This window comes from Macaca nemestrina, chromosome 18 (assembly GCF_043159975.1).
Source record: "Macaca nemestrina isolate mMacNem1 chromosome 18, mMacNem.hap1, whole genome shotgun sequence".
Taxonomy (NCBI): Eukaryota; Metazoa; Chordata; class Mammalia; order Primates; family Cercopithecidae; genus Macaca; species Macaca nemestrina.
The window spans coordinates 84,593,320-84,620,131 of NC_092142.1; the positions used below are offsets into that span (position 1 = coordinate 84,593,320).

General features: G+C 54.5%; 1 protein-coding gene across 15 annotated transcripts in view; it reads left to right on the plus strand.

The window, feature by feature from the left end:
• The window catches only part of LOC105496790 (Gse1 coiled-coil protein), a 505,942-nt gene extending 480,325 nt beyond the window's left edge, over positions 1-25,617 (plus strand). For 13 of the 15 annotated variants that reach the window (XM_011767396.3, XM_071085046.1, XM_011767405.3 and 10 more), the window contains 13 exons: positions 3,730-3,902; positions 4,214-4,411; positions 5,122-5,313; positions 5,741-6,045; positions 6,659-6,986; positions 10,528-11,147; positions 12,371-12,483; positions 12,735-13,005; positions 14,399-14,512; positions 15,360-15,731; positions 17,480-17,764; positions 20,915-21,018; positions 22,083-25,617. In XM_011767396.3, the coding sequence (XP_011765698.3) occupies positions 3,730-3,902; positions 4,214-4,411; positions 5,122-5,313; positions 5,741-6,045; positions 6,659-6,986; positions 10,528-11,147; positions 12,371-12,483; positions 12,735-13,005; positions 14,399-14,512; positions 15,360-15,731; positions 17,480-17,764; positions 20,915-21,018; positions 22,083-22,217 (3,210 nt within the window). In that variant the 3' untranslated portion in view covers positions 22,218-25,617. The remainder of the gene's footprint in view (positions 1-3,729; positions 3,903-4,213; positions 4,412-5,121; positions 5,314-5,740; positions 6,046-6,658; positions 6,987-10,527; positions 11,148-12,370; positions 12,484-12,734; positions 13,006-14,398; positions 14,513-15,359; positions 15,732-17,479; positions 17,765-20,914; positions 21,019-22,082) is intronic. The other 2 variants (XM_011767397.3, XM_011767398.3) reach the window with 2 other exon arrangements.
• Positions 25,618-26,812: the final 1,195 nt, after the last annotated feature.

The following is a 26,812-nucleotide window of genomic DNA, read 5'->3' on the forward strand; positions in this document are numbered from 1 at the left end:
TCCCTGCCCCAGCCTGGACCAGGAGCCTCTACCGGCCGGGACCCTGCACCCAGCCACTGCCTTGACCCAGACTGGAGCTCCTGGCCTAGGCCCAGGACTCCTCAAGGGGGTTCCAGCGCCTTCCCTGGTGACACCTTCACTCTGAGCTGGTCCCTCCTCAGAGGGTCCTTATCGCCTTGGGAACATTGAGCAAGCCCAGGGCAGAGCAGGGGCGCGACAGCCCTGCTGCAGCAGTTTCCCACCTCGGCGCTTAATGGAACACAGTGCCACCAGGGAAGGCGCGGGGCTGGGAGCTGGATTAGCAGGTGATGTACGGCTCCCCGCTCACTCGGGCACAGAGGCTCAGCGGGGAATTTAATCCTCTCAGGGAGCGGGGAGGCGGAGACAGGGCTCCCCTCCCACGCTGCCCAAAGCCTTGGCCACGAGTCGTGAGGGGCCTCCGAGCCTGCAGATGCAGGTGGGAGGCGCCAGGCCGGAGGCTTTTCGGCCCCTTCTAGGGGTCACCGCGCTCTCCCAGGTAGTGGGAGCTGCCAGAGGAGAAATGAAATGAAAAAGCCTGTTTTAAAGCTAACAGGGCATGTCCTGCCTGTCTGACTGTGGAACCCTTGCTCTAATCACCGGAGAATGACGGATTTGCCTCCTCCCCTTCTTCCCCCCTCCCCCTCTGCCCCTCCTCCGCCTTCTTTCTTTCATCGTTGCAGCTGCGGCTGCAGCCGCTGCTCAGAAATGAAAAGCTGCCCGCAGATGCGCCCTGATGGGTCTGTCTGTGAAGACGGCAGTGGGACCCTGGCTGCTGCTCTCGGGGTGCCTTTGGGGGTAGCCGCCGAGCCTGCTGGGCCTTGCCTGGGTGGGGGGCAGCCCTGTGCCTCACTCCAGGCCCCGCTGACCTAGTTCCCAGGTGTCTGTGCCAGGCTTGGCCGGGTGCCAGCCAGACGGAAGCCACAGACGTTTGGGTCTGGCTCACCGGGCCCCTGCCCTGCCTGCTGGCTGCCCCCCAGCCTCCCGGACTCCCTGTTTGTCCTCAACCAGGCCAGGAAGGTGCCATCTGGCCTGCGAGCAGGGCTTTGTCCTCGGCTGAGGGGAAAGGGGTTCAAGGGCCGTGTCTGGGCCGAGGACAGGCCCCTCCTTGTGGCGGGGCGGCTGGGGCCCTGTGCTCTGCCATTTGACCCGGCCCGTGACGCGGGCAGCATGCGGAGGAGGGCAGCAGGCCTCGGCTGTCGGCAGCTTCTCCCTGGGTGCCGTCCTCGGGTCGGGTCTGTCCTCCAGCCCTCTTCTGACTCTGGCCACCCAGGGCTGGGTGATGATTGAGCTCCTTGGCTATCGTCTCCCTCCTGTCCTGGAGGCCTCACCACCAGCCTGGGAGGGGGAGTCCAGGTCCCCCGGGTGCCTGAGCAAATGACGTCCCTTTCTGGGAGTTCAAAGGCCCATTAGCTTTGGGCCTGGTGTTCATTGGGGTGTGCTACCTGGATGCTGGGGGGCCAGGGGCCACTCAGTCTAGTTCAGTCCATCCCAAGCCCTGGGGACAGAGCTGCTGCTTTGTGCTCCATTCCTCAGATGTTTGGCCCTGTGCCAGGTAGGGTAGGGGCGCGAGGCAGGATCTAGAAGCCAAGCCTGGAAATGGCCTCACGGGGCTGGGGTAGACGGGCAAGCTTGGCGATGCACCTGCCATGTCCAGGCCCCCACCCTGCTGGTACATCCACTGCATGCCCATGCACAGCTGTGCCATCAACTCCGCTGCCCTGAGTCCCCCGCATGCCTGTGCACAGCTGCGCCATCAGCTCCACTGACCTCTGAGCAGGTGCTGTGACGGGCACATGCCATTGATGTGTGCACGAGGCACGACAGGATGGCCCAAGGTCAGGTTGGCCCTTCGGCCACTCCCCCACTACCCCGGTTGCTGACACAGGCTGGAGACCCCAAGACCAGGCGCTGGCCCCTCAATAGGAAGTTCCTGGCCCCACGCAGGGCGCCAGTGCCCATGTGTACCTCCCACCCTCGAGACTAGCACCCTGGAAGGGCAGGTCAGAGGTCGTGAACCCGGGAGGACCCTGCAGAGAAGGGGGGCTGGGGCTCAGCCCGCGGGAAGGGAGCAGATGCTGCCTCTCATTGAAGATTCCAGGCGGCGGTGGCAGCAGCTCCTCCAATTAATCCTCGCTGACTGTCTCCTGGAGGGTGGAGAGTGGGGGAGGCGCCAGCCGGGGCTGCCTGCACTGCCTCTGCGCGGGTGCCATGTGCTGCTGCCGGGCCACCGTCTGCCGCCGTGAAGATGGATGGGCCCAGGAAGAGGGGCTGGGGGGTCAGGGACACAGGCACGGCCCCTGGGAGACAGACGCCTCTCCGCAGTGGGGCAGGTCTCAGAGCCCCTGGGCCATCATTCCTGCTGATTTTGTGGGGAGACGGCCACAGCCTCCTTGTTTTTGGGGTGTTTGGCATTTCGTGGCTCAGGGAGGCAGAGCGGGGCTGGTGCTCTTCAGGAGCACGGCCTGCCGATCAGCAGTCGTTACCGGACACGGCCATATAGAACGTGAGGAAGGGCCGGCTTCCCGTGACTCTGCGTCCCTGGGAAGCTCGGAGGGGCCAGCGGGGCCATGGCCCTCAGATACCCCCAGGTCAGGGTAGGCCTGGGCAGTGCTGTCCCCACATGGGGGAGATGCTGGGGCTGAGAGTGGCTGCCCCAGTGACAGAATGACACCTGGGTTGGCAGCCATCCAGAGTCTAGAGCACAGCCCCCATCTGGGCGGCCCTGAGCCCTGCTCTGCCTCCCGCTCAGTCACACGAATAACAGGAACAAGCAAGACCTTTTCACGCTCTGGTTTCTCCGGGCTGGACCCCGCATGGATGGGTGCGCAGGGTGGCCTCTGTGTGGCTGGGGGTGGCACGGCCTATCCTTGGACTTGGCAGGGACCTCAGCCAGAGAGGTGGGCCTTGGGCCACTGCCTCCTCCTGCTTTGTGCCTAGAGCAGACCCCTCATTTGAGTCCTCTGGGTCACCTTCCCAGCTACACCCAGGTCCACTGTCTGTCCAGGAGCCTGGGACAGGCGAGCTGTCGCCTTCCCTGCCCCACTGTATGTGTGAAGGCCAGTACCCCAGCTGGCCAGTCAGGGCCCAGCTGCTGCCTGTTCTGGTGGACGCGAGGGCCAGGGCTAGGGCCACCGCAGGAGTTGGTTGGGGGCAGACCAGCACCTTCAGCCCAGGGGCAGTGCCAGCTTCCTATGGCCTCTGCCCTCCACGTGGGCACCGGGACCAGGACTTCTGAGGTCAGATGGGCAGCTGTCGGCGCTGTTGACGTCTTGGCTACATCGTGGCACTCGCATCATGGCGTGCTGGGTGCCAACAGCGTCTGCTTGCCCTGGTGTGTGTCTGGTGTGACCTTTGGATGTCCACACCAGCGACGGTGGAGGCAGGAACCCCTGCCGCCCTGCATCCTTCACCTGTGCACATTGGGTGTGGGGGTGGTTCTAGTTCTTCTGTTGAACTGAGGAGGCCCAGGGAGGGAGACCGACCCCGAGACGGCTTCACCCCAGACCTGTTGGAGCCACATCCCCTTCCTTACGGTTCTGCTTCCCACGCCACATGCACCATGTTTTGTGTAGAAAGCCTTAGGGAAAGGATGTTTCTAGAACATGAACTAAATCTAGAGCCTTCCCATGAGTCAGGAGACCTGGCTCTGTCCTGTGGGCAGTGGCCTATACCAGGCTCCTGCCCTGACCGGATTCTCTCCTCCCGCAGGACGCCGGCTCCAGGAGCAGCAGTGGAGGTCGGGAACGCCTCATTGTGGAGCCCCCGCTCCCCCAGGAGAAGGCAGGGGGCCCAGCCATCCCCTCGCACCTGCTTAGCACCCCCTACCCCTTCGGCCTCTCCCCCAGCTCGGTTGTGCAGGATTCCCGCTTCCCACCACTCAAGTAAGTTGGCCGGCGGGGCCTTCGGTGAGGCAGCCAGGTGGGGACACAGCGCTCGGGTCTGCATCACCAGGCAGCCTGCGGCCTCCACAGATGAGGCTGTGTCCGCCAGATGGTCGTCGGCCGCTTAGCTCTGGGGACTGCAGCCCTGTCTGTGCCCCTCCACACTGAGGTGGCGGTGGCAGCTCGCCCCCCCACTGCTTAAGCCCCGTCCTCGTTCTGGGTGCCAGGAGTCTGGGTGCCGACTGAGTGCCATCCCCCCACGCAGGAGCAGGTCTCCACTCACCTGTTCTTCCCACTGTCCCTGCCTGCAGCCTCCAGCGGCCTGTGCACCACGTGGTGCCCCCCAGCACCGTGACCGAGGACTACCTGAGAAGCTTCCGGCCCTACCACACCACTGACGACCTCCGCATGTCCTCGCTGCCTCCCCTCGGCCTGGACCCGGCCACTGCTGCAGCCTACTACCACCCCAGCTACCTGGCCCCACACCCCTTCCCCCACCCGGCCTTCAGGTAAGGCATCCCCCGCGCGCCGTCTCACGTGGGTGCTCGTCTGTTCCTGGCAAGACGGAACCTGGCGGGGAAGGGGTTTCTTACAACCTGGGGCCAGGCTCCCAGGGGAGTGTCTAGAGTAGCCCCTGAAATTGTTCCCAGCTTTGAGCCCAAATTCAGCCCTGATGGCCTATTAGGGGTCCCCTCCTTGTAGACAGTCCCCCTTGGTGACTGTGCTGTCATCCCTGGCTCTTCCCCTTCTCATTGCGGGTCCACTGACAGCGAGTCACTGTTAAGAGAGCAGGGCTTTACCCGTGGGAGGGGCGATGCTTTGCCATGTAGCAGGAGAGCCCAGTGGCCCTGTGGCATAGCCTGGTTCCCTGGAGAAGCGCTGCACATCCTAGTCAGAGGGGCCTGGAGTCATGACATAGACCGCCCCACATCAGGGCAGCCCAGCCTGCTGGCCAGCCTTGGAAGGGCCTGGGCACTTGACCGCTCTGTGCTGAGCCAAAGGAGGTGGCAAGCAGTGCCATGGAACCCCAAGCTGTCGGCACCTAGCAGCCTCCGGCATACTTTGGGGTTAGCAGCAGGCATGGTCTTCACCCCCAGCCATTTTGCCGCATTCCCCACGCTCAGGCAGGTGTGTGTACCTGGCTGAGGCACACCTGTCCACAGGGCTGGTTCTTCCCCTTGGTTTGTTTGCTGCTCATGGCCCTGTCTTCTCCGCACAGGATGGATGACTCCTACTGCCTGTCCGCCCTGAGGTCCCCGTTCTACCCCATCCCCACCCCCGGCTCTCTGCCCCCGCTGCACCCATCAGCGATGCACCTCCACCTCTCCGGGGTCCGCTACCCCCCCGAGCTCTCCCACTCATCCCTGGCAGCGCTGCACTCGGAGCGCATGTCCGGCCTCAGTGCTGAGAGGTAAGTGTGCCTCGGGCCGAGGAGCCCCTCTGCCCTCCCTGTTCCTTGATGGCAGCTGGGCAGAAAGCCTGGGCTGGAACCTGACTGGACTCCTTGGCCATGCCTGTCCTCACAGTTTGTCCATCTGCCAAATGGAACAATGATCGTTCAGGCTCTGTGCTCTGAAATAGCGCCTGTCTCGGTAGCCGTGGTCTCCTGCAGTAAACCTGCAGGCCGAGGAGCTCTCGGGGGTGCTTGGGGGTTTTGTAAGCTGCTTTGATTGTATGGACCTTAAGTTCTTCCTGCACCAGTGAAACCCTGCTCACCTCCCGTCGCTATTCGGATTAGTGCCCTGGTTCCTTCCTGGTTATGCTTTTAAAGGACCTGTCCCAGGTCCCTCTCTTGTTCCTGGTGCAGCAGAGCCCCCAACTCTTTCCATGTGCTGCAGGCTGCAGATGGACGAGGAGCTAAGGCGGGAGAGGGAGCGTGAGCGTGAGCGTGAGGCTGACCGCGAGCGGGAGAAGGAACGTGAGCGCGAACGCGAGAAGGAGCGCGAGCAAGAGAAGGAGCGTGAGCGTGAGAAGGAGCGTGAGCTGGAGCGCCAGCGGGAGCAGCGGGCCCGGGAGAAGGAGCTGTTGGCCGCCAAGGCCCTGGAGCCCGCCTTCCTGCCTGTGGCCGAGCTGCATGGGCTGCGTGGCCATACCACTGAGGAGCGGGGCAAGCCCTCGGAGCAGCTGACCCCAACCCGAGCAGGTGCCTGGGCGTGGGTGGGTTGTGCTGGGCAAGGTCTCAGCCACCTGCGGGGAGGAGCCCTGAATCACAGCACCTGCCGGTTGCCGTGGTATAAATGTTGCCCAACTGCATTCACCCTGCGTGGCATGGCTGATGTGGAGCAGGGAGCAGAGGCATGTTGGCATGCAATATAGACACAGTGGATGTAGGTGACCCCCAGGAGGACAGTTGTGAAATGTAGCCAGGGCATCAGGAAGGGATAAGTTTTGAGTGCTTTGTTGAGTTTAACATAATTTATTTCGTTGTAAGTTTACGAAACAATTATTTAGTAATAACAACCGGCTTTTACATGTTTCCCGGAAATTTAAGTCTGTTCTTTGAGCCAGTGTGAGCTGGCTCTGGCACCGCACTGGCTGGGCAAGAGTTGTGCCAGCACGGAGCGTTTCCTTCCAGGGACAAGACATTGCTTCTCGAAAGCTCCCATAGGGCCCCTTTTGAATATCTTGTTTCTGGCTGCGGGAAGAACCCTTTGGAAGGGCTCTGGTTTCTCTGCGCAGTTGGGCGAGAGAAGATGGGAAGGGAGCATGCTGGCCCACGTGACTGAGACCCTGCTCGACTGCGTTTCCCCCCACAGAGAAGCTGAAGGATGCCGGCCTGCAGGCGCCCAAGCCTGTGCAACACCCCTTGCATCCGTTGCCCACCCCACACCACACGGTGCCCAGCCTCATCTCCAACCACGGCATCTTCTCTCTGCCGAGCAGCAGTGCTGCCACAGCCCTGCTGATCCAGCGCACCAACGAGGAGGAGAAGTGGCTGGCGCGGCAGCGGCGGCTGCGGCAGGAGAAGGAGGACCGGCAGTCTCAGGTGTCGGAGTTCCGGCAGCAAGTGCTGGAACAGCACCTGGACATGGGCCGACCCCCGGTGCCGGTGGAGGCGGAGCACAGGCCAGAGAGCACCACCAGGTGAGTGAGCCCCAGGAAGGAAGGAAGGCTGAGCCTTCACGTTCCGATTTGTTCAGTGAGTATTGAGCCCCTCCTGTTTGCCCGACATCCTGCCCCAGCATTTCTGCCTGCCTCTTTCATTTCTGTTCTTTCATCTTCGCGTTATAATGCCTGTCTTGCCTATGGGGAAGCTGAGACTGAGGAAGAAAATGGGTTGCTCAAAGGAATCCCCACCAGTAAGTGAAGAGACCAGTCAAGTCCATGTTGAGAGCCAGGGCCCTGCCCACGCAGCCTGGCCCAGTTCCCAGGAGGCCATTCACAGCAGATGAAGACTGCAAGGTGGAAGCTTTAATTACTAGTAATACCTGTTCTCTCCATCTTCCTCTGCTTTTGAGCCTGGCCTTTTTTTTTTATTATTATTATTAACAAGAAGGAGACAGCTTTTGATTTTAAGGGAAAAAATGAGTTTTATTGCTTTTGTAGTAATAGTAAAACACATGCCCATTTTCTAGCCCTTTATAAAGCATTTCCCAGGAACCTGTGTGGTGGTCCTTGGGACCCTGGCTGCAGACAGGTCTTTTGAGCTGGGATCCAGTGCCCCCAGGCCTCCCTGCTCCTGCCTGCCCTGGGATACCTGCCTTGGGGCTGTGCTGGTCCCAGGCCCCCACCTCATATCCTCCCAGGGCTCACTCTGAAGGGCTGAGCTGAGACCCTCAGCCAGAGTTGGTGGGGATGACCTGCCAGGCTTCCATAGTTCTGCTCCAGGCCCAGCTCAGGGACCTAGGGACACTGCTTCTGTTCCCTGAGCATCACTTTCCTCAACTGTCCATAAAAGAGGGTGGATAGGATGATTTCTGAGCATCTTTCCAGCTCTCAAGGCTGTGGTGCTGTCCTGGGAGAAGAAAGCCTTGGGCTCTGGGACGAAAGCGCGTTGCGGTTTAAAATCTGTCCTCCCTTCTGCCTGCCTCCGTTATCCAGTAGGGCAGCGAGGGAATGTACCCACACTGATCAGGGCTGACTGGGAGTGACTGTCACCAGGCCACAGCTGAGTCTCTCCGTGGCTCACGCTGCCCGGCACGGCAGAAGTGAGGTCCCTTCTGCCTCTCCCAGTCCCCGAGGCCTCTCAGACTCAGCCTTGCCTGCTACCCAGAGGACTGAGGGCAGCCAGCTCCCACCTGGCATGGCCTGATAACATCAGGGTGCCCTGTCTCCTGTCAGGCGTCTTCTTCCTCAGGGCTCCCCAGGGCCCCAGCACAGGTGTTGTGACTTTGCCCACCCATGGACTGCTTCCAGCCAGTATAGCTGCCCCATTAGGACCGGGGGCATGATGGGAAGCAGGGTCTGGCCCGGGCCGGGTCTCCCCTGGCTGCGCTGGTTCTCTGTGGCCGGCTGCACACGCGGCTTTACCGCATTGGGAACTTGGGGGCCTGACAGGACCTTCATGCTCCACGCTAGAAAACTGTTCAGTGCTTGTGGTGGCACATGACATGTTGATTTCCTGCAGGTTTTATTCCTTTGCTGTTTACTTAAGACACAGCTTCTTCCTGTGGTTCCCTGTTGTATTCTGCTAAGAGGGACAGCAGCATCGGATTTGTCCCCTGGCCTGGAGTCTGGAATAACTAGGGAGAGCCTTGGTGGCTGTGTTTAAACAGGGCCCCCTGGGCAAGCTAGAGATCCCTGAGCCTGGCCACGTGCCTGCCGTGGCCTCTGCCTCTTCCTTCCCCTCAAGCCTTGCCCAGGGTCACTGTGCAGTCTTGGTCCAGACATCCCGTGAGTATATCTCCCTTTAAAAAACAGAAAGATAGCCAGGCACAGTGACACATGCCTGTAGTCCCAGCTACTCTGGAGGCCGAGGTCCATGATCGCTTGAGCCTGGGAGCTCTGGGCTGTAGTGTACTATACCCACTGGGTGTCCAAGCTAAATCCAGCACCAATACAGTGACCTCCTGGGAGCGGGGGAACCACCAGGTTGCCTAAGGAGGGGTGAATCAGGCCAGGTCGGAAGTGGAGCATGTCAAAACTCCCGTGTTGATCAGTAGTGGGATTGCTCCTGTAAACAGCCACTGCACTCCAGCCTGGGTAACACAGCGAGACCCATCTCTTAAAAATAAACTTTGGAAAGACAATATTAAAAATAGGCCTTTGAGTAGATTAAATCTTGTTTTAATTGCACTGAGGAAACAAGTCATTTAGTGCAACTAAGGGGCAGCTTCTTGTTTAATGGAAGGGTTCTGATGTTAGAAATCCCTTCTTTCCCTCCCTGCCTCAGCAGGCCTTAGCCTGGGTCCTTGAAGACACTTGGTGGCCTCTGCCACGGGACACTTCGGGTTGCTGCAGTTCTGACAGGGGCCACTGGGGGGCAGTCTCGGCACAGGCCCCATACTGACTGGGAGGATCTCCATTTCACAGTGGGTTTGACTCTGGCTGGGCAGGCACTGGAAGGTTGTCTCGTGGCTGCCTGCAGGGACAGTGGGGAGGAAGGAGTACTCACCCTGTGAAGGTGGCCAGCCTGCCCTGTGTCCCTATAAGGCACAGCGGGAGGAGGGTACTGGTGGCAGGGCCACAGCCCAGCATATGTGGGTTTCCCCATGGAAAGTGAGGATGAGCGCTTGCCCTTAGGGGAATTCAGGCAAGCAGTTGGGAAACTCGACCAAAACTGGGTCTGTCCCAGGCCTGAGAGGGTCTCTGCCTTCCCTAGCAGCTTAGGCTGAGAGCCTCCCTGTCCTCTTGGAACAGCCTGCACACACCTGCCGCAGGTGTTGGAGGGCTGGGCGTGCTAGCTCACTCCTGTAATCCCAGCACTTTGGGAGGCCCAGGCAGTTGGATCACTTGAGGTTACGAATTCGACACCAGCCTGGCCAACATGATGAAACCCCATGTACTAAAAATAAATAAAATTAGACGGGCGTGGTGGCGCACACCTATAATCCCAGCTACTTGGGAGGCTGAAGCTGGAGAACTGCTTGAACCTGGGAGGCAGAGGTTGCAGTGAGCTGAGATTGCCCCACTGCACTCCTGCCTGGGTGACAGAGTGAGTCTTTTTTTTTCTTTTTTTTTTTTCTTTTTTGAGACAGAGTCTTGCTCTGTCGCTGAGGCTGGAGGGAAATGGCACGGTCTCAGCTCACTGCAACCTCCACCTCCCGGGTTCAAGTGATTCTCCTGCCTCAGCCTCCAGAGTAGCTGCGATTACAGGTGCCCGCCATCATGCCTGGCTAATTTTTGTATTTTTAGTAGAGATGGGGTTTCACCATGTTGGCCAGGCTGGTCTCGAACTGCTGACCTCGTGATCCACCCACATTGGCCTCCCAAAGTGCTGGGATTACAGCATGAGCCACTGCACCCGGCCAAGTCTTTATATCTTAAAAAAAAAAAAAAGAAATGAAGGACAGAAACCATGGTCCTTGGGGTGGAGTATGTGCCCCTCCCTGCAGCCCCGCTGGCACTGGCTCTCTAAGGGGCTGTGCCATCTGGGTCATCTTAGGAGCGGTAGGCAGCCGGGGAAGCCTGGGGGTGGCTGAAGGGTCTTTTCTCCCTGACCTGACGGGCTGGTTTCACTCCCTAGGCCAGGACCAAACCGTCACGAGCCAGGTGGCCGCGACCCTCCGCAGCACTTTGGGGGGCCACCACCTCTGATTTCACCCAAGCCCCAGCTCCATGCTGCACCCACGGCCCTCTGGAACCCCGTGTCCCTGATGGACAACACCTTGGAGACACGGCGGGCCGAGAGCCACTCTGTGCACAGCCATCCGGCTGCATTTGAGCCCAGCCGCCAGGCAGCCGTTCCGCTGGTGAAGGTGGAGCGGGTCTTCTGCCCGGAGAAAGCAGAGGAGGGGCCACGGAAGCGTGAGCCTGCCCCCCTGGACAAGTACCAACCACCTCCACCGCCACCACGAGAGGGAGGGAACCTGGAGCACCAGCCCTTCCCGCCCGGGCCTGGGCCCTTCCTGGCTGAGCTCGAGAAGTCCACCCAGACCATCCTGGGCCAGCAGCGGGCCTCCCTCCCACAGGCAGCCACCTTCGGGGAGCTCAGCGGACCCCTGAAGCCTGGCTCGCCCTACCGGCCCCCAGCGCCACGGGCCCCCGACCCCGCCTACATCTACGATGAGTTCCTGCAGCAGCGCCGGAGGCTGGTCAGCAAGCTGGACCTGGAGGAGCGCAGGCGGCGGGAGGCCCAGGAGAAAGGTCTGCCTCCCCACAGACCCCGACCTGCTCAGGGAGAGCTGCACAGTGGGGACGGGGAACCTGCATGCCAGCCCCCTGCCCCTCCGTCCACTCCTGCTTTCTGCCTGGGGTAGTCCCAGGCCCCAGGTGGCAAGTGCACTGGCTTCTGTGTAGCAACATGACACCCTTGTAGGGGAGGCAGACCCTAATCCCCGTGCCTGTCCTGCCTCGATGCAAATTGTCCCGGAAAGCCAAATCAAAGCCCGCCTGTAAAGACAGTTCCACAGACAAGCACGATGAATAAGTGATGAGCCGGAGGCTAATACGATAGTTTTAAATATTAATAGTGCAGCATAACAGGAGAGCCAGCCCTGGCCCAGTGGGGGCTCCACATATGGGGCTGCTGTCACCAGCTGCAGCAGGTGGGCCAAGGGGTGAGGAAGCGGCAGCTGGCACTGCCCTGGGTCAGCATAGGAGGTCAGGCACTTCATTCCTGTTTCTGCTTGGGGCGGGGAGTCCTCAGCCAGCAGCTCCCTGAGTTCTCCAGAGAGCCAGGAAGAGCAACCGAGCGGGCCTGGGTGTGAGGAGGGGAGCAGGGGCTCCTGCCCAGTTTCATTTCTGACGCTGAACATTCGGGTCCCATCCAGTGCTGAGCTCAGCCTTCTCTTCACTAGAAGCTGGGGCACAGGCAGTCTTCCTGGTTGTTGGTCTAGGCTGGATGGAGGGCCCAGCCGAGTTTCTCTCCCCTGCTCACTTTGTAAAGGAGGGGGGAAATACCCAAGTGCCCCGGGCAAGGGGCTCTGCTATTGTTCTCTGTGCCTTTGAGAGCTCAGGCCTGTGTGTGCCTGTCCCCTCCCAGGGGATGGACTCAGATGGCCACAGCACGGGGGAGTGCGTGCGCACAGGCAGTCCTGTGTTGCTGTGGACACAGCCCCAGGCCTGTATGATGAGTGGTTCCCTGCCGGGGGAGGAGGGAGGTCTTGTCGGCCCAGGGGACCACCCAGCCACTTGGAGGCCCCTGGGAGCCATGGATCCCAGGGAAGCCTCGTGCCTGCGGTCCTGCAAAGCCCCAGGACTGGGTTAATGTTGGTTTCCACCTCGGTTGAAAGGAACTGGCCTTCAGGGTGCTCAGGTGCCAGCAGGCCTGGACTGATAGGTGGTCTGCACACATGAGCCCCTGCGGGCATGTCCACTGGACAGATGAAGGCTCTTTGTCCGGTTCAATACAACCATTTCTCCATCAGGGTACTACTACGACCTCGATGACTCTTACGATGAGAGCGATGAGGAGGAGGTCAGGGCCCACCTCCGCTGCGTGGCCGAGCAGCCGCCCCTCAAATTGGACACGTCCTCCGAGGTACTGGGCTCTCCTCCCCATGGACATGCTCTGGGCTGGGCTCTCGGTCCTAGCGTCCACACCCCGCAGTCCACCCCACTGTTGCTAGGTTCCTCCAGAAGTCCTGGCGGGTTCGCCCCAGCAAGCTCCTCTGCCACCGGGCACAGCCAGCCCTGGCACACACTTCGAGGACCCCAGGAGGGGACCCCGGGACAGTGAAAGCATACCACTGCCAGTGGCTTCAAACTCATTTGTTTTCTTTCCCAATCTAGAAGCTAGAGTTTTTGCAACTTTTTGGCTTGACCACCCAACAGCAGAAGGAGGAACTGGTGGCCCAGAAGCGCAGGAAGCGGCGGCGGATGTTGAGAGAGAGAAGCCCGTCGCCCCCAATGATTCAGAGCAAGCGGCAGACGCCTTCGCCGAGACTGGCGCTGTCCACCCGCTACAGCCCTGACGAGATGAACAACAGTCCCAACTTCGAAGAAAAGAAGAAGTTCCTGACCATCTTCAACCTGACCCACATCAGCGCCGAGAAGAGGAAAGGTAGGGCCTCGCCTGGGTAGGAAGGTGGGGGCTCACTGGGGTGGAAGTGGGTTTCTGAAGCAGCGGGTGGGGCCAGTGGACTCCAGGCAGGATCTGGGATCACTCAGCCTGAGGCCGCCCCTTTACTCCTCCCGGCTCCCGGGAACAGCCTCTCTGTTCTTACACGCCCTCCACAGCAGCCTTACCTGGCAGGCTTTGCTCTGAGAGCCCCACCATCTTGAGCTGAGGACTACCCTTGTTACTCATCTATCTCCCAGCGCCCGAGAAGGCGCTCTTTGAGCCGAGTGCTCCAGTGACCGCACCAGGCATGAGGCGAGGTACCAGGTGTTCCAGGTTCGTTTGCTGCAGACTTCTCCTCTTGCTGGACTGCTTAGGTGGTCTGCTGGGTGTTGTGTCCTGGTGGCCGGAGGCCTGGGAAAGGGCTGCCAAGCAGGACAGCACACACTGAGCCAATGGCTTGCCTTGAAAGATGCTTCCAGTCCAGTCTGGCCACATAGGGCCATGTTGGGACAGACCCTCTAGGCTAGAGTCCATACAGCAGAAGAAACAATGCAGCCGCAACACCTGCTCAGAGTTTTGGCTTCCTTGGCCTGCAGTGCAGGCTGGCTTGGTGCCCAGATGTTGACGTTCCTGGGCCTGACCTTATGCATGCCTCCAAGTCCTCATGGACCTCTGGCCTCCTCTCTGGGAGAAAGTTGAAGAAAAGCAGTTACTTCTTAGACCTTGAGCAGCTTCAGGGTGTTGATCAGGGTGTAGCCATTTACTCTCTGCTTTTAACCAGTCAGTAGTTTTCCCTTTCTCTTAACGGGCTAGTGATGTGTTGAATGCCAGCCCAGTTCCCTAGATACAAAGCATCTTTTTACCTGGCTGAATTTTTGGAGGAAAAAAATTAAGGGCGATGCAGCCCTTGAGTTTCACAGTCAGGAAGGGTTGGGTGACATCAGGAATCTGCTGCGTGGAACATCATGGGGTCATCTTTCCTTTTCAGGAAGTGGCAGTAATGGTAGCAGTGGGTGAGAAGGCACTCTGCCTCAGAGGCCAGGCCTGGGCCTTTGGGGCATTTGTTTGTGTTGGGGCCACCTTTTCTGACTTGAAATAAGAATACATCGTCACACGTTACCTCCGAGGTCTGTGGGCACAGTGATTCACAGAGGGGTAACCACCGCGCAGACAGCTGTCTCTGGAGCACGGCTAGGACATTGTGTAGTGATGCCAAGAGCAATCTGGGCTCGCTGTAAGATGGTTGCTTCCTTAAAACTGGGCCTGCCCCATCGCACCTGCTTTTGGTTTTTCGGGCTTTAGTGCATTACCTGCCCATCAAGGCTAGAATCCTGCTGTCCTCTCCAAAAAATGACGCAACTGGCTCGTTAATCTCAGGCTGCTTTTCTCATAGACAAAGAGAGACTTGTTGAAATGCTCCGTGCCATGAAGCAGAAGGCACTGTCAGCAGCAGTGGCCGACTCCTTGACAAACTCTCCGAGGGACAGTCCTGCCGTCTCCCTGAGTGGTAAGGGAAGGATAGCCCCACCTGCCACCACCCAGGACCATCCCATGGGCTGCCCAGGCTCAGGCATCCACTTGAGGTCCTCATCACTGTGAATGTGGCCTCCTGCAGACTGTCTTCTTCCATTCTTCTTGTACAAGCGTACCATTCTTGCACAGTTGTGGCAGTCATTGGGACGGAGCGTCAGTTCGAAGACGGGCTTTGAGTTGAGGGGAGGGTCTGGTTTCCGTGGAGCTCTATGTGGTGATCACTGTGGTCATAATAACCGTTGTCCTTCAGTTATGGCACAGAGGCTCACATGAAGGCCAATCCAGTGGTACCATCCCAGGAGGGAGGGCGTGCTCCAGCCTTAGTGCCCGCAGCCTGGTCCTGCCACTAGCCTGGCTGCCCTGGCTCTCTTCCTGAATCTTTGTCTTCCTCACTCTGCCCTCTGGGCCCCGCTGGCACCTGCTGCCACACCTTTCCTCCTCTTACATCTCTGGCTGATCTCTGCCCTGTCAAATGTCACAGGGAATCTTTACAGTTCATCCCAGTTCTCGGCTCCTCACCCACTCTTGTCCGGTTGGACTGAATACCTCCCTACCATCCCCGTGGCTGGGGGACTTCCTTCTTCCTGTGGATCTGTTTCTCTCTTCTTGGGACATCTTTCAAAGGATGGACTTGCCACTAAACACCCCGCCGTCTTCAGAGAAGAGCCATGTGTGTGGCGGTGATTTAAATGTTCCCCGGGTCTTGGTTCTTTGCACTAGGTCTTTAAGTGTAAGCTCTGGAGACCAGGATCTGCGTGCTGGACACTCAGCCTGTTAACTTGCATTTCTTAACATTTTCCTTCACTTTCTGTCTCTAAAAGAACCGGCCACTCAGCAAGCCTCTCTGGATGTGGAGAAGCCGGTGGGGGTTGCTGCTTCCTTGTCTGACATCCCAAAGGCCACGGAGCCTGGGAAGCTGGAACAGGTTCGGCCCCAGGAGCTGTCGAGAGTCCAGGAGCTAGCTCCTGCCAGCGGGGAGAAGGCCAGGCTGAGCGAGGCCCCTGGAGGCAAGAAGAGCCTGAGCATGCTTCACTACATCCGGGGCGCTGCATCCAAGGACATTCCTGTGCCGCTGTCCCACAGCACCAATGGGAAGAGCAAGCCGTGGGAGCCCTTTGTGGCAGAAGAGTTTGCACATCAGTTCCACGAGTCAGTGCTGCAGTCCACCCAGAAGGCCCTGCAGAAGCATAAAGGTAATGAGGCTGCCAGTCCCCGCTCAGCTCTCGGCAATGGTTGAGGCTAGCCAAAGTCCCTGAGCGCCACAGCTGTTCAGCTGTGGGCACAAGTTTTTATAAACTCCAATCACCAGAAGAAAATAATTTTGTTATTATGCCAAAACCATGTTTGTTTGTTTTACTCTAAGCTCTAAAACCTGAACTCGTAGGTGAAAAGCATTTGTAGGCACCAGCGCTGATGCTGTGCTGTGAGCAGGGACTCATCGATCGGTAAGAGGTAAAGCAGTGAACACCAGCAGGCACTGGTTTTTGCAGAGATTAAAAAAGATTCCCCAAAGGCAGGGAAGAGCACTTGAGTGGATTTTTACCAGCATTCATTTGAAAGAATCATGTTTTTCAAGACAGAGATGCAGATGGCCGCCAGTCCTCAAGGTAGAGGTGGTATCTAAAGATGTCACTGCCAGCCCTCTGGATCCATGGGTTCTGTGTCTTTGGATTCAGCCAGCTTCAGATTAGAAATATTTGCGGGTGGGGTGGAATTCCACAAAGTTCCAAAAACAAAACTTGAATTTGCCAAGCAGCAGGTAAAGTGTAGGTATTACAAGTACTCTAGAGGTGTGCATAGATGATGTGCAGATACTACGCCACTTTATATCAGGGACTTGAACATCCCTGGACTTTAGTGTTCACAGGAGGTCTGGAGCCAGTCCTCCATGACAGATACCAAGGGAGACTGTACAGTGCTGCTGAGATGCCTTTCAAAATTTCAGAATACCCTCCCTCCCTGCCCCTTGGCGGTACACCTTGTAGAGGCTTTTCTGTGGCCCTAGGGCATATTTTTTTCTGCCAATTTATTCTGACCTTGTCCTGGCCTTACACTAAACGGTTTCCTCAAGATTTTAGTCACCCTGCTGTACCAGTTTGAGCCAAGTCACTGTACTGACTGGGCTGGTCTCAGGCCCCACCAGGGGCTGCCATCCACACGGGAAGCCAGGTGTGCCCTTGAGGATGTCACCCACTGGGCCATGCCATGAGAGGGGGCACGCCCTCTTGAAACAGGGCACAATGAGGCTGACTCCTGGGAGAGGGCAGAGCCCCATTATGCCTAGGGACCGACACACCCATGCCTTGTGAGAGGACGGGCTGGTGTCTGCTGAGGGCCAACTATAGACCAAGCTCAAAGAGATGGAGGCAGTGCCAGGCGCGGTGGCTCACACCTGTAATTCCAGCACTTTGGGGGGCCAAGGTGGGCGGATCACCTGAGGTCAGGAGTTCTAAACCAGCCTGGGCCAACATGGCGAAATCCCATTTCTACTAAAAATGCAAAAATTAGCCAGGCATGATAGTGCATGCGTGTAACCCCAGCCACTCTGGAGGCTGAGGCAGGAGAATTGCTTGAACCTGGGAGGGGAGGTTGCAGTGAGCTGAGATTGGGCCATTTCTCTCCAGCCTGCTACCCAGAGGACCGGGGGCAGCCAAAACAAAAAATGGAGTCTCAGAGATGAATTTCAGCAAAAATGGTCCATGTACCAGAATCAACTAGCGCTCAGGGCTGTGGTGTCTCCTGGCTGTCTCAGACTTTCTCACGCTGGGTCTGTAGCCCAGAGGTCTTGGGCTAGATCCCTCTTTTACCCAGTGTCATACTGGCCCCTTGAGCCCTGCAGTCATGCTGACTCTGCACCAAAGGCAGGGCACAGCTCCCTTCTGAGACAGCACCCTGTGTCCCTTTCCCCAACACACTGACACAAGCTCTGTCCCCTCCACAGGGAGCATGGCTGTGCTGTCTGCAGAGCAGAACCACAAGGTTGACACGTCCGTCCACTACAACATTCCCGAGCTGCAGTCCTCCAGCCGCGCCCCTCCACCCCAGCACAATGGGCAGCAGGAGCCCCCCACTGTGAGGAAGGGCCCCCCAACCCAGGAGATGGACCGGGACTCGGAAGAGGAGGAAGAGGAGGAGGATGAAGATGGAGATGATGATGAGGAAGCCCCAAGACGCAAGTGGCAAGGGATTGAGGCCATTTTTGAAGCTTACCAAGAACACATAGAAGGTATGGGGGTGCTGGGAAAGAGCAGGGAGGGGGTCAGGAAAGTACCTTTGGAAAGGAATCTGAGTGGTGAGTTCATGCAGACCTCTGCCAGCCTGGGGACTGTTTCTCCATCCTGAGGCACAGTAGATACAAATACTGGAAGTTTCTTCCGGCTTCTGGTAGTGGTGATGTCCCATGCTGGAACCTGAGGCCAGTCTTGCTAGGGCATCCAAGTACCACGATGCCAGCTCTGGTGGCACCTGCCATTCTTCATGTGGGCCCCGCTCTCTGAGCTGCATCAGTGCGGATGTCGGCCTCAGTTTCATGTAAGGGTCCTGGGAGATGACCTAGTTGATTTGCTGAGCCCTGGCAGCTAGGCCTGGTCACTGCTCCAGCATGCCTCTAGCCTGGTGACAGCCTCCCCACACTGCAAGGATTGCTCTGTGGCCAATGAGTGCGTCGTGTTTTCAGCTACCTTTACTTTAGCCAAGCACCTTAAAGACGGGCTCCTGTTAAAGACTTAGTTGAAGGCTCGCCACCTCTTAGAATACCCAGGATGTTTTGATCCCACCTGGGAATGCGCACACCAACTCTCCTGGGAAGCCACAGCACCAGGCGGACTCAGGCCACATCTCCCCTGCCAGGGAGTGGGGCCATGAAGCTGGGCGCTGCAGCATTTGATGCTCCTGTATACTGCACACCACCTCCTGCTTCTGTTCCTCAGTTTCTCTAGGATATTGCAAAGGCCCCTTTGGGGAACAGCAGAGGTACCCAGCCTTCATTTTGCACTCACCATCCTTACTGCATGGGCACTGCTGGGTATGTGCTTTGACAAAAGCTGGGCCAGGCCACAGCCACCTGCAATTGATTTAACATGTCCTAGAGGACTTTTTATTATCACATGCGACAGTGTTGTAAATATCACCAAATACAAAGACTTGATTATGAATGTCAACCACTTCAAATACTTAGAAAAGTAGTTTTTTCTGGCCGGGCATGATGGCTCACGCCTGTAATCCCAGCACTTTGGGAGGCTGGGGCTGGCAGATCATGAGGTCGAGATTGAGACCATGCTGGCTAACACAGTGAAACCCCATCTCTACTAAAAATACATAAAATTAGCCAGGCGTGGTAGCGGGCGCCTGTAGTCCCAACTGTTCGGGAGGCTGAGGCAGGAGAATGACATGAACTTGGGAGGCAGAGCTTGCAGTGAGCCGAGATCGCGCCACTGCACTCCAGCCTGGGTAACAGAGCAAGACTCCGTCTCAAAAAAAAAAAAAAAAAAAAAAATTTTTTTTTCCTTTTTTTCTCCTGGCAGAACTCAGTCTGGAAAAGTATTCTCCAAACTAAAAACAAATGCCCATGTAGCTACAACCAGGGCATCAAATCCTGTATTTCACTTCCTTTCCTCCTCCCATGGAATCTTTGAGTTTATTGCCCACCACTCCCCCTACATGTTACTATTCTTTAAGTGCACTCGTATATATCCAGAAACAATACAGAGTTATTTTTAAACTCTCCTAGATGAAATAGTTCCATCTTTTCTGGTTTTGTGGGTTTTTTGGTGTGTGTTGGGAATTCTTTCCATACCCTAAGGCTATTCTTCTGTATTTTCTTCTGTGAGTTCGGCTTTTTCCTGTTCCGTGTAGGATTCGTTTGTGTGTACAGAGTAAGGCAGAAATTTTCCTTAACTGCATCTTTCCCACCCAACCAGTTGTCCAGGCAATGTATGGGGCACAGTCTTCCCTGCCTCAACTCCCACACCTGCTGGGCCTGGCTTCGCCCCTGTCAGTCATGACCTGCACTGACCCCCCCCTTCTCAGCTACTGCTCAGCTGTTTTTAGCCCATGGCTTTCTCCCAAGGATTTTAGGATCACATTATATTCACTCCCAAAAAGAGTCCTGTTAGATTTTCAGTTGCATTGAATTTATAGACTTGGTTGGCATCCTTGTCCATGAATATGGTACAAAACTATCACATCATTTTTGTACATGAAGTTTTGACTAGATTTAGTTTCAGGTATCACAGATTTTGGGGGTCTTTGGATTTTTTTTTTTTTTGAGACAGAGTCTTGCTCTGTCACCCAGGCTGGAGTGCAGTGGCGCAGTCTCCACTCACTGCAAGCTCCGCTTCCCAGGTTCACGCCATTCTCCTGCCTCAGTCTCCCGTGTAGCTGGGACTACAGGCGCCCACCACCACTCCCAGCTAATTTTTTTTTTTTGTATTTTTAGTAGAGACAGGGTTTCACCATGTTAGCCAGAATGGTCTCGATCTCCTGACCTTCGTGATCCGCCCATCTCGGCCTCCCAAAGTGCTGGGATTACAGGCGTGAGCGACCGCACCCGACTGGATTTTTTTTACGTTGCCTGTGATTATTCCTTAGATCTTAGGAATCACAGATGATCAAACCTGCAAATACAAGGTTTGGTTCTTTTGAATTTGTCTGATTGTCATGTCACTCCAGTGCTGCCAAAGAGAGGCACTGGTGGGGCCCTTGTCTGTGAAACTTTAAAGCATCCCATTAAAGAGTGAAGGTTCCCATTTCCAGAGTTTTTCATCCTTTGATTTTTTTCTTGATGTTGCTCCATCCTTGTTGAATTCGTTAGTACTTTTAGGATTTTTCATGTATGTTCATTAGTATTAGACTCTAGTTTTATTGTACTTTGTTATCCAGATTGTTAGCACTTTCCCTGTTTTTCATTCTCTGAAACACTCTGTATAAAGTAGGGATTTGTCCTTAAATATTTGAAGTCACCCTCCTATTAAAACTAGGCCTGGTCTCCTTTGGTAGAGCAGAGGCTTTATTTTATTAATTAAATCTGTGCTTTAAGTTTACTCTGGCCTTTTTCCAGCAGCCTAAACTGAAAGCCTATTTTGTTTTTAAAAGATGCATTTTAAGGCCATCAAATTTCTTCCTAATCTGTATCAAATTGCCTTTAAGTCCTGGATCCTTTGTCTTTATTCCTGTGTATTGGGCTTAATTTAGCGTTTATGTATGTATTGGTACAGTTCAAAGGGCTGGGAACATTGTGGCCCACAGGAGGGGCCTTTGCTGGCTGCATTGGAGAGAGGTTTTGGGCTCTGCTGGGCAGTGTGTGAAGAGGAGAGCATTCGCCAGGCCTTGGGGCCCCTGCACACAGAAGATACATTACCATCTCTTGTCTTTTCAGAGCAAAATCTGGAACGGCAGGTGTTGCAGACACAATGCAGACGACTGGAGGCCCGGCACTACAGCCTCAGCCTGACGGCAGAGCAGCTCTCCCACAGCGTGGCGGTGAGTTGGGAAGGGACAGAAACATTCAAACACGCAACCTTTTGAGTTTGGGTTCAGAAGCACCCATGAAGATAAGTTTCAAAGAGGAAATGTGCTCTTAAGAGGTCACAATTTGGACTGCATGCAATGGCCCACACCTGTAATCCCAGCACTTTGGGAGGCTGAGGCAGGAGGATCATATGAGCCCAGGAGTTCAGGGCTGCAGTGAGCTCCGATCATGCCACTGCACTCCAGCCTGGTTGACAGAGCAAGACCACTGTCTCCTAAAGGGGAAAATTCAGACACTAGTTGATTAGGATTTAGGTAAGGAAGGAGCTATCTTTAACATAGAATATTGATCCTGGAAGGGTACAGATGCTGTTTGCAGAATGAATTATTGCCTGTATCAGTCTCCCCTACTGTGATTTGCTAAGGAGAGCAGCAGGGTTTTATTAGAGAAGGGAAGCTGAAGCAACCGAAACCATGTCACCCGGCTCACAGCCACACTAGCAGGACTGGTCCAGCAGATGTCCTTGTGGGGCAGGGATTTCGGGAAGCAGGTCTCAGATCACTCCCAAAGTTTTTACATCTGGGGGTTCCAAGAACTCCGAATTTGAGCCAAGACAGCAGCAGATGCCGATCCTTAAGACTCTGGAAGAGCCAGGGACAGAACACAGGCTGAAAAGGAGACTTATTTTTTTTAGGTGAAGTCTCACTGTCATCCAAGCTGGAATTCAATGGCATAATCTCAGCTTACTGCAACCTCTGCCTTCTGGGTTCAAGCGATTCTCCTGCCTCAGCCTCCTGAGTAGCTAGGATTATAGGCATAGGACACCACGCCTGGCTAATTTATGTTTAGTAGATGGGGTTTCCCCATGTTGGCCAGGCTGGTCTCGAACTCCTGACCTCAGGTGATTTGCCCGCCTCAACCTTTTAAAGTGCTGGGATTACAGGCATGAGCCACCGTGCCCGGCTGGGACATTTTCAAATGTAGGTTTGCCCTTCCATCCAGCATGTTTGTATACCACATGCTTGTCCTCACAGAGGAAATGGATTGGTTTTGACACAAATTTCCCTCTCTCCAGGAGTTGAGGAGCCAGAAACAGAAGATGGTCTCAGAACGGGAGCGGCTCCAGGCAGAACTGGACCACTTACGAAAGTGCCTTGCCTTGCCTGCAATGCACTGGCCTAGGGGCTACCTGAAGGGATACCCCAGGTGACGGTTTCCCTTGCACTAGGCCGAACCTATAGTATAGAAATATTATCTATTTTATTACCTTGAATATTTAATATTTTTCACTGGGAGGTTTGAAGCTTACAAAATGAGAATGTGCCATGCATGAAGCAAAGGATTCCAGGCTCCAGAAAAAAAGAACTCACCTTGACGTCAATGCAATTGAATCACCATTGTCATTCAGCGAGCAACCAATGTAGGATTGCCCATACTTTTTCTTTTTAAAGGTGGTTTTAGTCCTTCCTCGCCCACATTTTTTCTTAATCTGAACGTGAAGGCTCCATTAGCAACACTAAAACGTGATCATTGACAGCCCCCTGTGCAGATGAGTGGATCAAACCGGTTCTGTTTTCTTGTGTTGCCATGTTACTATGCCTCAAGCCCAGTTTGCTTTTGCCGCAGTGATGGGGCCAGTCTCATTCCTCCCAGGAGTGAAACTTGCTTCAGCTGAAAAGGTTGGGTGCATTGTAAGTAAAAAAAGGGCTTATTTGTTTCATTTACTTTCCTGCAAAATTTTCAAAGCAACAAGTCCTAGGAGCACACAAAGCAACCCAAAGGCTTTTCTGTGGAAAAGCTCTTACCTAAAGATAAAACCAATTCACAAACTGAAGGTACCTTTTTATTACTCCGTGGGGAGCATGTACAGAGCTCTGTGTATACACAGCTTCACACCCACCAGATTGTTGCTACAGTGGGTGGGGTTTTCATACAGACGTAAATTTTGAGAGAAAAGTCAAAGGTGCTTCAGCCTTGTACTGTGTATATATATTAAAAAAACAAAGTTTTGTATGTTTTTATTACTTTAACTATTGTTATAAAAAGCCTGCCATTTTTAATATGTGGTTTGGGGGATTTTTGTTTGTTTTTCCTGTTTGGGGGTTTTGTTTTTTTGGGCAAAAAAAAAAAACCTTGCTTTTAGTGTTTGTACTGCTGCTGGTCAGGACATTAAAATATTGAAGTGTTTTTAAAAATTAAAGAAGAAGAAAAGTAAAAGAGCTTACCACTGGCGCCTATGCGATCACTTCATTTTTAGTTTGAGTTGTACCAGAAGCTGCCGTAGAAAGCCATGCGCTACTGCTTACCTCCTCCACTCCCCCTCCCCGCCCCCAGCATCTGGACAAGCTAATAGCAAATATTACCCATTGCTATCAAGGGAGGAGGTCCATAGAACCCATGTGTGACAATCATGTGCACACATGGGTGGGGGCTTTTAAAAACCTTTCAGGAAGTCAATGATTTCTGTGATAGAATTCTAAAGTGTCTGAGAGCAGGTACAGAATAGGAATGTCAGAGGCTTTATTTAAATACAATGCTTTGTAAAAGCCACGAGGTCTGAGCTGAACCCCTCCTTTTTGAACTTACTGTGACAAGCACAGGAATGGTCAGAAACTGGGCTCATCACACCAAGGCAAAGCAATGGGCAGGTCTTCTCCTTGTCCCAGTTACTGCTTATGGAGGCAGTGTTTAGATCAAGAAGGCCTCTCTTGCTCCCAAGGGCCCTCACCAGAGGCCAGGGCTGCCAGTCACTGGTCTGGGGGGTGGAGGCCTGAGCTCAGGGCAGGTTGCCTGACCTGTGTGCTGGCTGCTCACTGCTGTGACCAGCGGCAGAGCCCTTGGCTCTAGCCCTTGCTGCGCAGAACAGCTTGCTGGCAGCTGGCATCGTGTCGCTTTATCTGCCCCCGCACAGTTTGCTTTGTACGTCTGCCAAGAATCTTCCAGTTATTAGCAAACTCAGACAAACGTACCGCCAGTATTATCAGCAGTCAACAAGCGCCTTCCTCTCCACAGAAGCGGCTGGGAGAGAACTCGAGGGGCTGTGCTGCGGCCTCCCCTCGAAAGACACTGGGAGCTCAACATGTCCCACAAGTGTTCAGAGGGAGTCGGCTACAAACGATCAGGGCAAAAATCTCACTGGATTTCTCCACTGAAAACCTGCTTGAGGTTTCTGGTCTGAAGGCCTAAGAGTCACATCTTAGCACTTCTGCTCTCAGGCCACCTCCACCATCACAGATGTCTGGATGCTTTTGGTAATGGCCTTGGCTAAAGTAAAAGGGAAAAGTAGATCCGATAACTTAAAACCATAGCTCATCCCTTACCATCTAAGGGGTGCTCCCTTGGTTGGAGTTTCTGTGACAGCACAGGGGACAGGTGGTACACCATGAGGGATCCGCCCAGGGTGGAAGCAGTGTCACTGTGCTAGCAATAGTTGGCTTCTCCCCTGCCAGTGGAAACCCACTTCTGCCCGGTCCTTGAGCTTCTCGCCCAGTCTCCCCATCCTTCCACGTACTTGTGGCGATTTGAGTACTCTTGCTCAAGAAATACGACAATCAGAATACAAACCAGTGAGGCAACATGAATAAACTAAGAAAAAGGTAAGAAGTGTTTCTCAAAAATGAAAGCACACCACCCAAGACACAGTACCCAATCATGGTTTTCCCATCCAACAATTAGTTTCATACTTTGAAAACTTACTTTCAGATGATTCTCAACACAGTAGCACCTAAATCTGTTTTCAGTTGGGCTTAAAAATTGACATGCAATCTCTCAAGTTTTTTGTTCAGCTATTTCACGTTGAGTAATATGTCAAATCCGCTCTGGAGTCGATTATGCCACCTGTGTGTCAGGATGTACGTGAAGCCCTCGGCTCGGTCCTTCAACCATCTTCCTACATTACCTGGAAGGGAACTGCCACCTGTCCTCTGCAGAGGGATACCTTCCAATAGTAAATTATCTGGTTCCTCATTGAAACAGGTTATTTTTCTTTGTTTCATATAATCAGAGCCAGACTGACGATAAAATATGTTCCTAATCAATTGTCTCAGATAAGTGACCAAGACGGGATTTTCCACATTTTAGTCTACATTCTAATCTTAAAGGAATAAAGCACTGAATTGGGACTAACATTCTGATAGGTTGCACCATTAAGAGTATTCAGAGAGCATCACCCACACCTTCAGCGGTGAAGGATTCTAACACAGGGAATCTGCAGTTTGTAGCAGAATGCTGTTTTCCTCAAGTAGCTCATAATATACTGCCAAATCTCAAAAATTAAGCTGAATTTCAAACCAGATACTCCACTCCCCCTTTCCCTGAGCCACGTGTTTCACCCAAGTGTAGAAAATTCCAGGGATCCACCACAAGATGGAGATGGTCAGCACAAACCAATTCTGTTCCTCTTTAAAGTGTATATTAGCCACTTAGCAATCTCTATACTCTTTCAAGTAACCAAGCTGTTGACTTTCTTACTACTTGCAGTAGCCTGTCCCCAACTTTTCAATCCAGTGCTTAACCTAAAAAACTCCTTAACTCTGCCTTGACCTGAGGAAGACCATGCTAATTGGTGTTATTTTGTATGTACCCTGTGCTTAATTCTAGAACAGTAAACCCATACACAGGTGGGAGGGAGGAACACCGGTGCCTCGGTCACTCTGGGGGCAGTTTAGATGCTGTGAAATTAAACCTGTTCTAAGTGTACTTGTTTGAATTAATTGTATTGTAATATTTGTTGAATGTAGTAATTAGGTATTTATGAATATATTGCTGTAATTTCTGACAACATCCAAAAAATAAAATCTTCCTAAATCATGTTAAAAGGAAAATCTTTTTTATGATATAATAAAACAAGGCCAAACAAAAAAAGCTCCATAACTATACATCTCCACAGATAAAACACGTAGACAGATGCAGCTGCCTCGACTGGCTCAGGTTCTAAGAGGAGGGCATTAGGACCCCTTGCCCTCCACAATAACAAGTAGTTTCATTCTAAAAGATCCCCAGATGAAAGCAAGAGGATTCCGAGGAAGGGTAAGATGAAAGAACAAGTCGGCCGGGCGCGGTGGCTCAAGCCTGTAATCCCAGCACTTTGGGAGGCCGAGACGGGCGGATCACTAGGTCAGGAGATCGAGACCATCCTGGCTAACACGGTGAAACCCCGTCTCTACTAAAAAATACAAAAAACTAGCCGGGCGAGGTGGCGGGCGCCTGTAGTCCCAGCTACTCGGGAGGCTGAGACAGGAGAATGGCCCAAACCCGGGAGGCGGAGCTTGCCGTGAGCTGAGATCCGGCCACTGCACTCCAGCCTGGGCGACAGAGCGAGACTCCGTCTCAAAAAAAAAAAAAAAAAAAAAAAGAAAGAACAAGTCTTACGACCTGAACTATGAACAGCACCTTAAATTATAGAGACCTATTCTTTTGGTCCCAGTCTTCCAGGTCTGACCCTTCAGTGTCCAAATAACCCCCAACACCTGCCTGGCGGAGACACGTGGGCAGCAACATGGAGCAATAGTGCATAGCATGCTAGACACTGTAGGGCCGAAGCTGGGGGATGGTCTTTTTAGGTTCAGCCTGTCACACATGTGCATTCTCAGAGCTCCCCAAACAGCACCCCACTGCTTTTGGCCCACTGGTGTCCAGCCAAAAACAGGCTGGCCAGGCATGGCGGCTCATGCTTGCAACCCCACTGCTTTGGGAGGCTGTGGTGGGAGGACTGCATGAACCCAGAAGTTGGAGGCTGCAGTGAGCTACGATCACCCCATTCTACTGCAGCCTGGGTGACAGAACAAGACCCTGTCTAAAAACAAA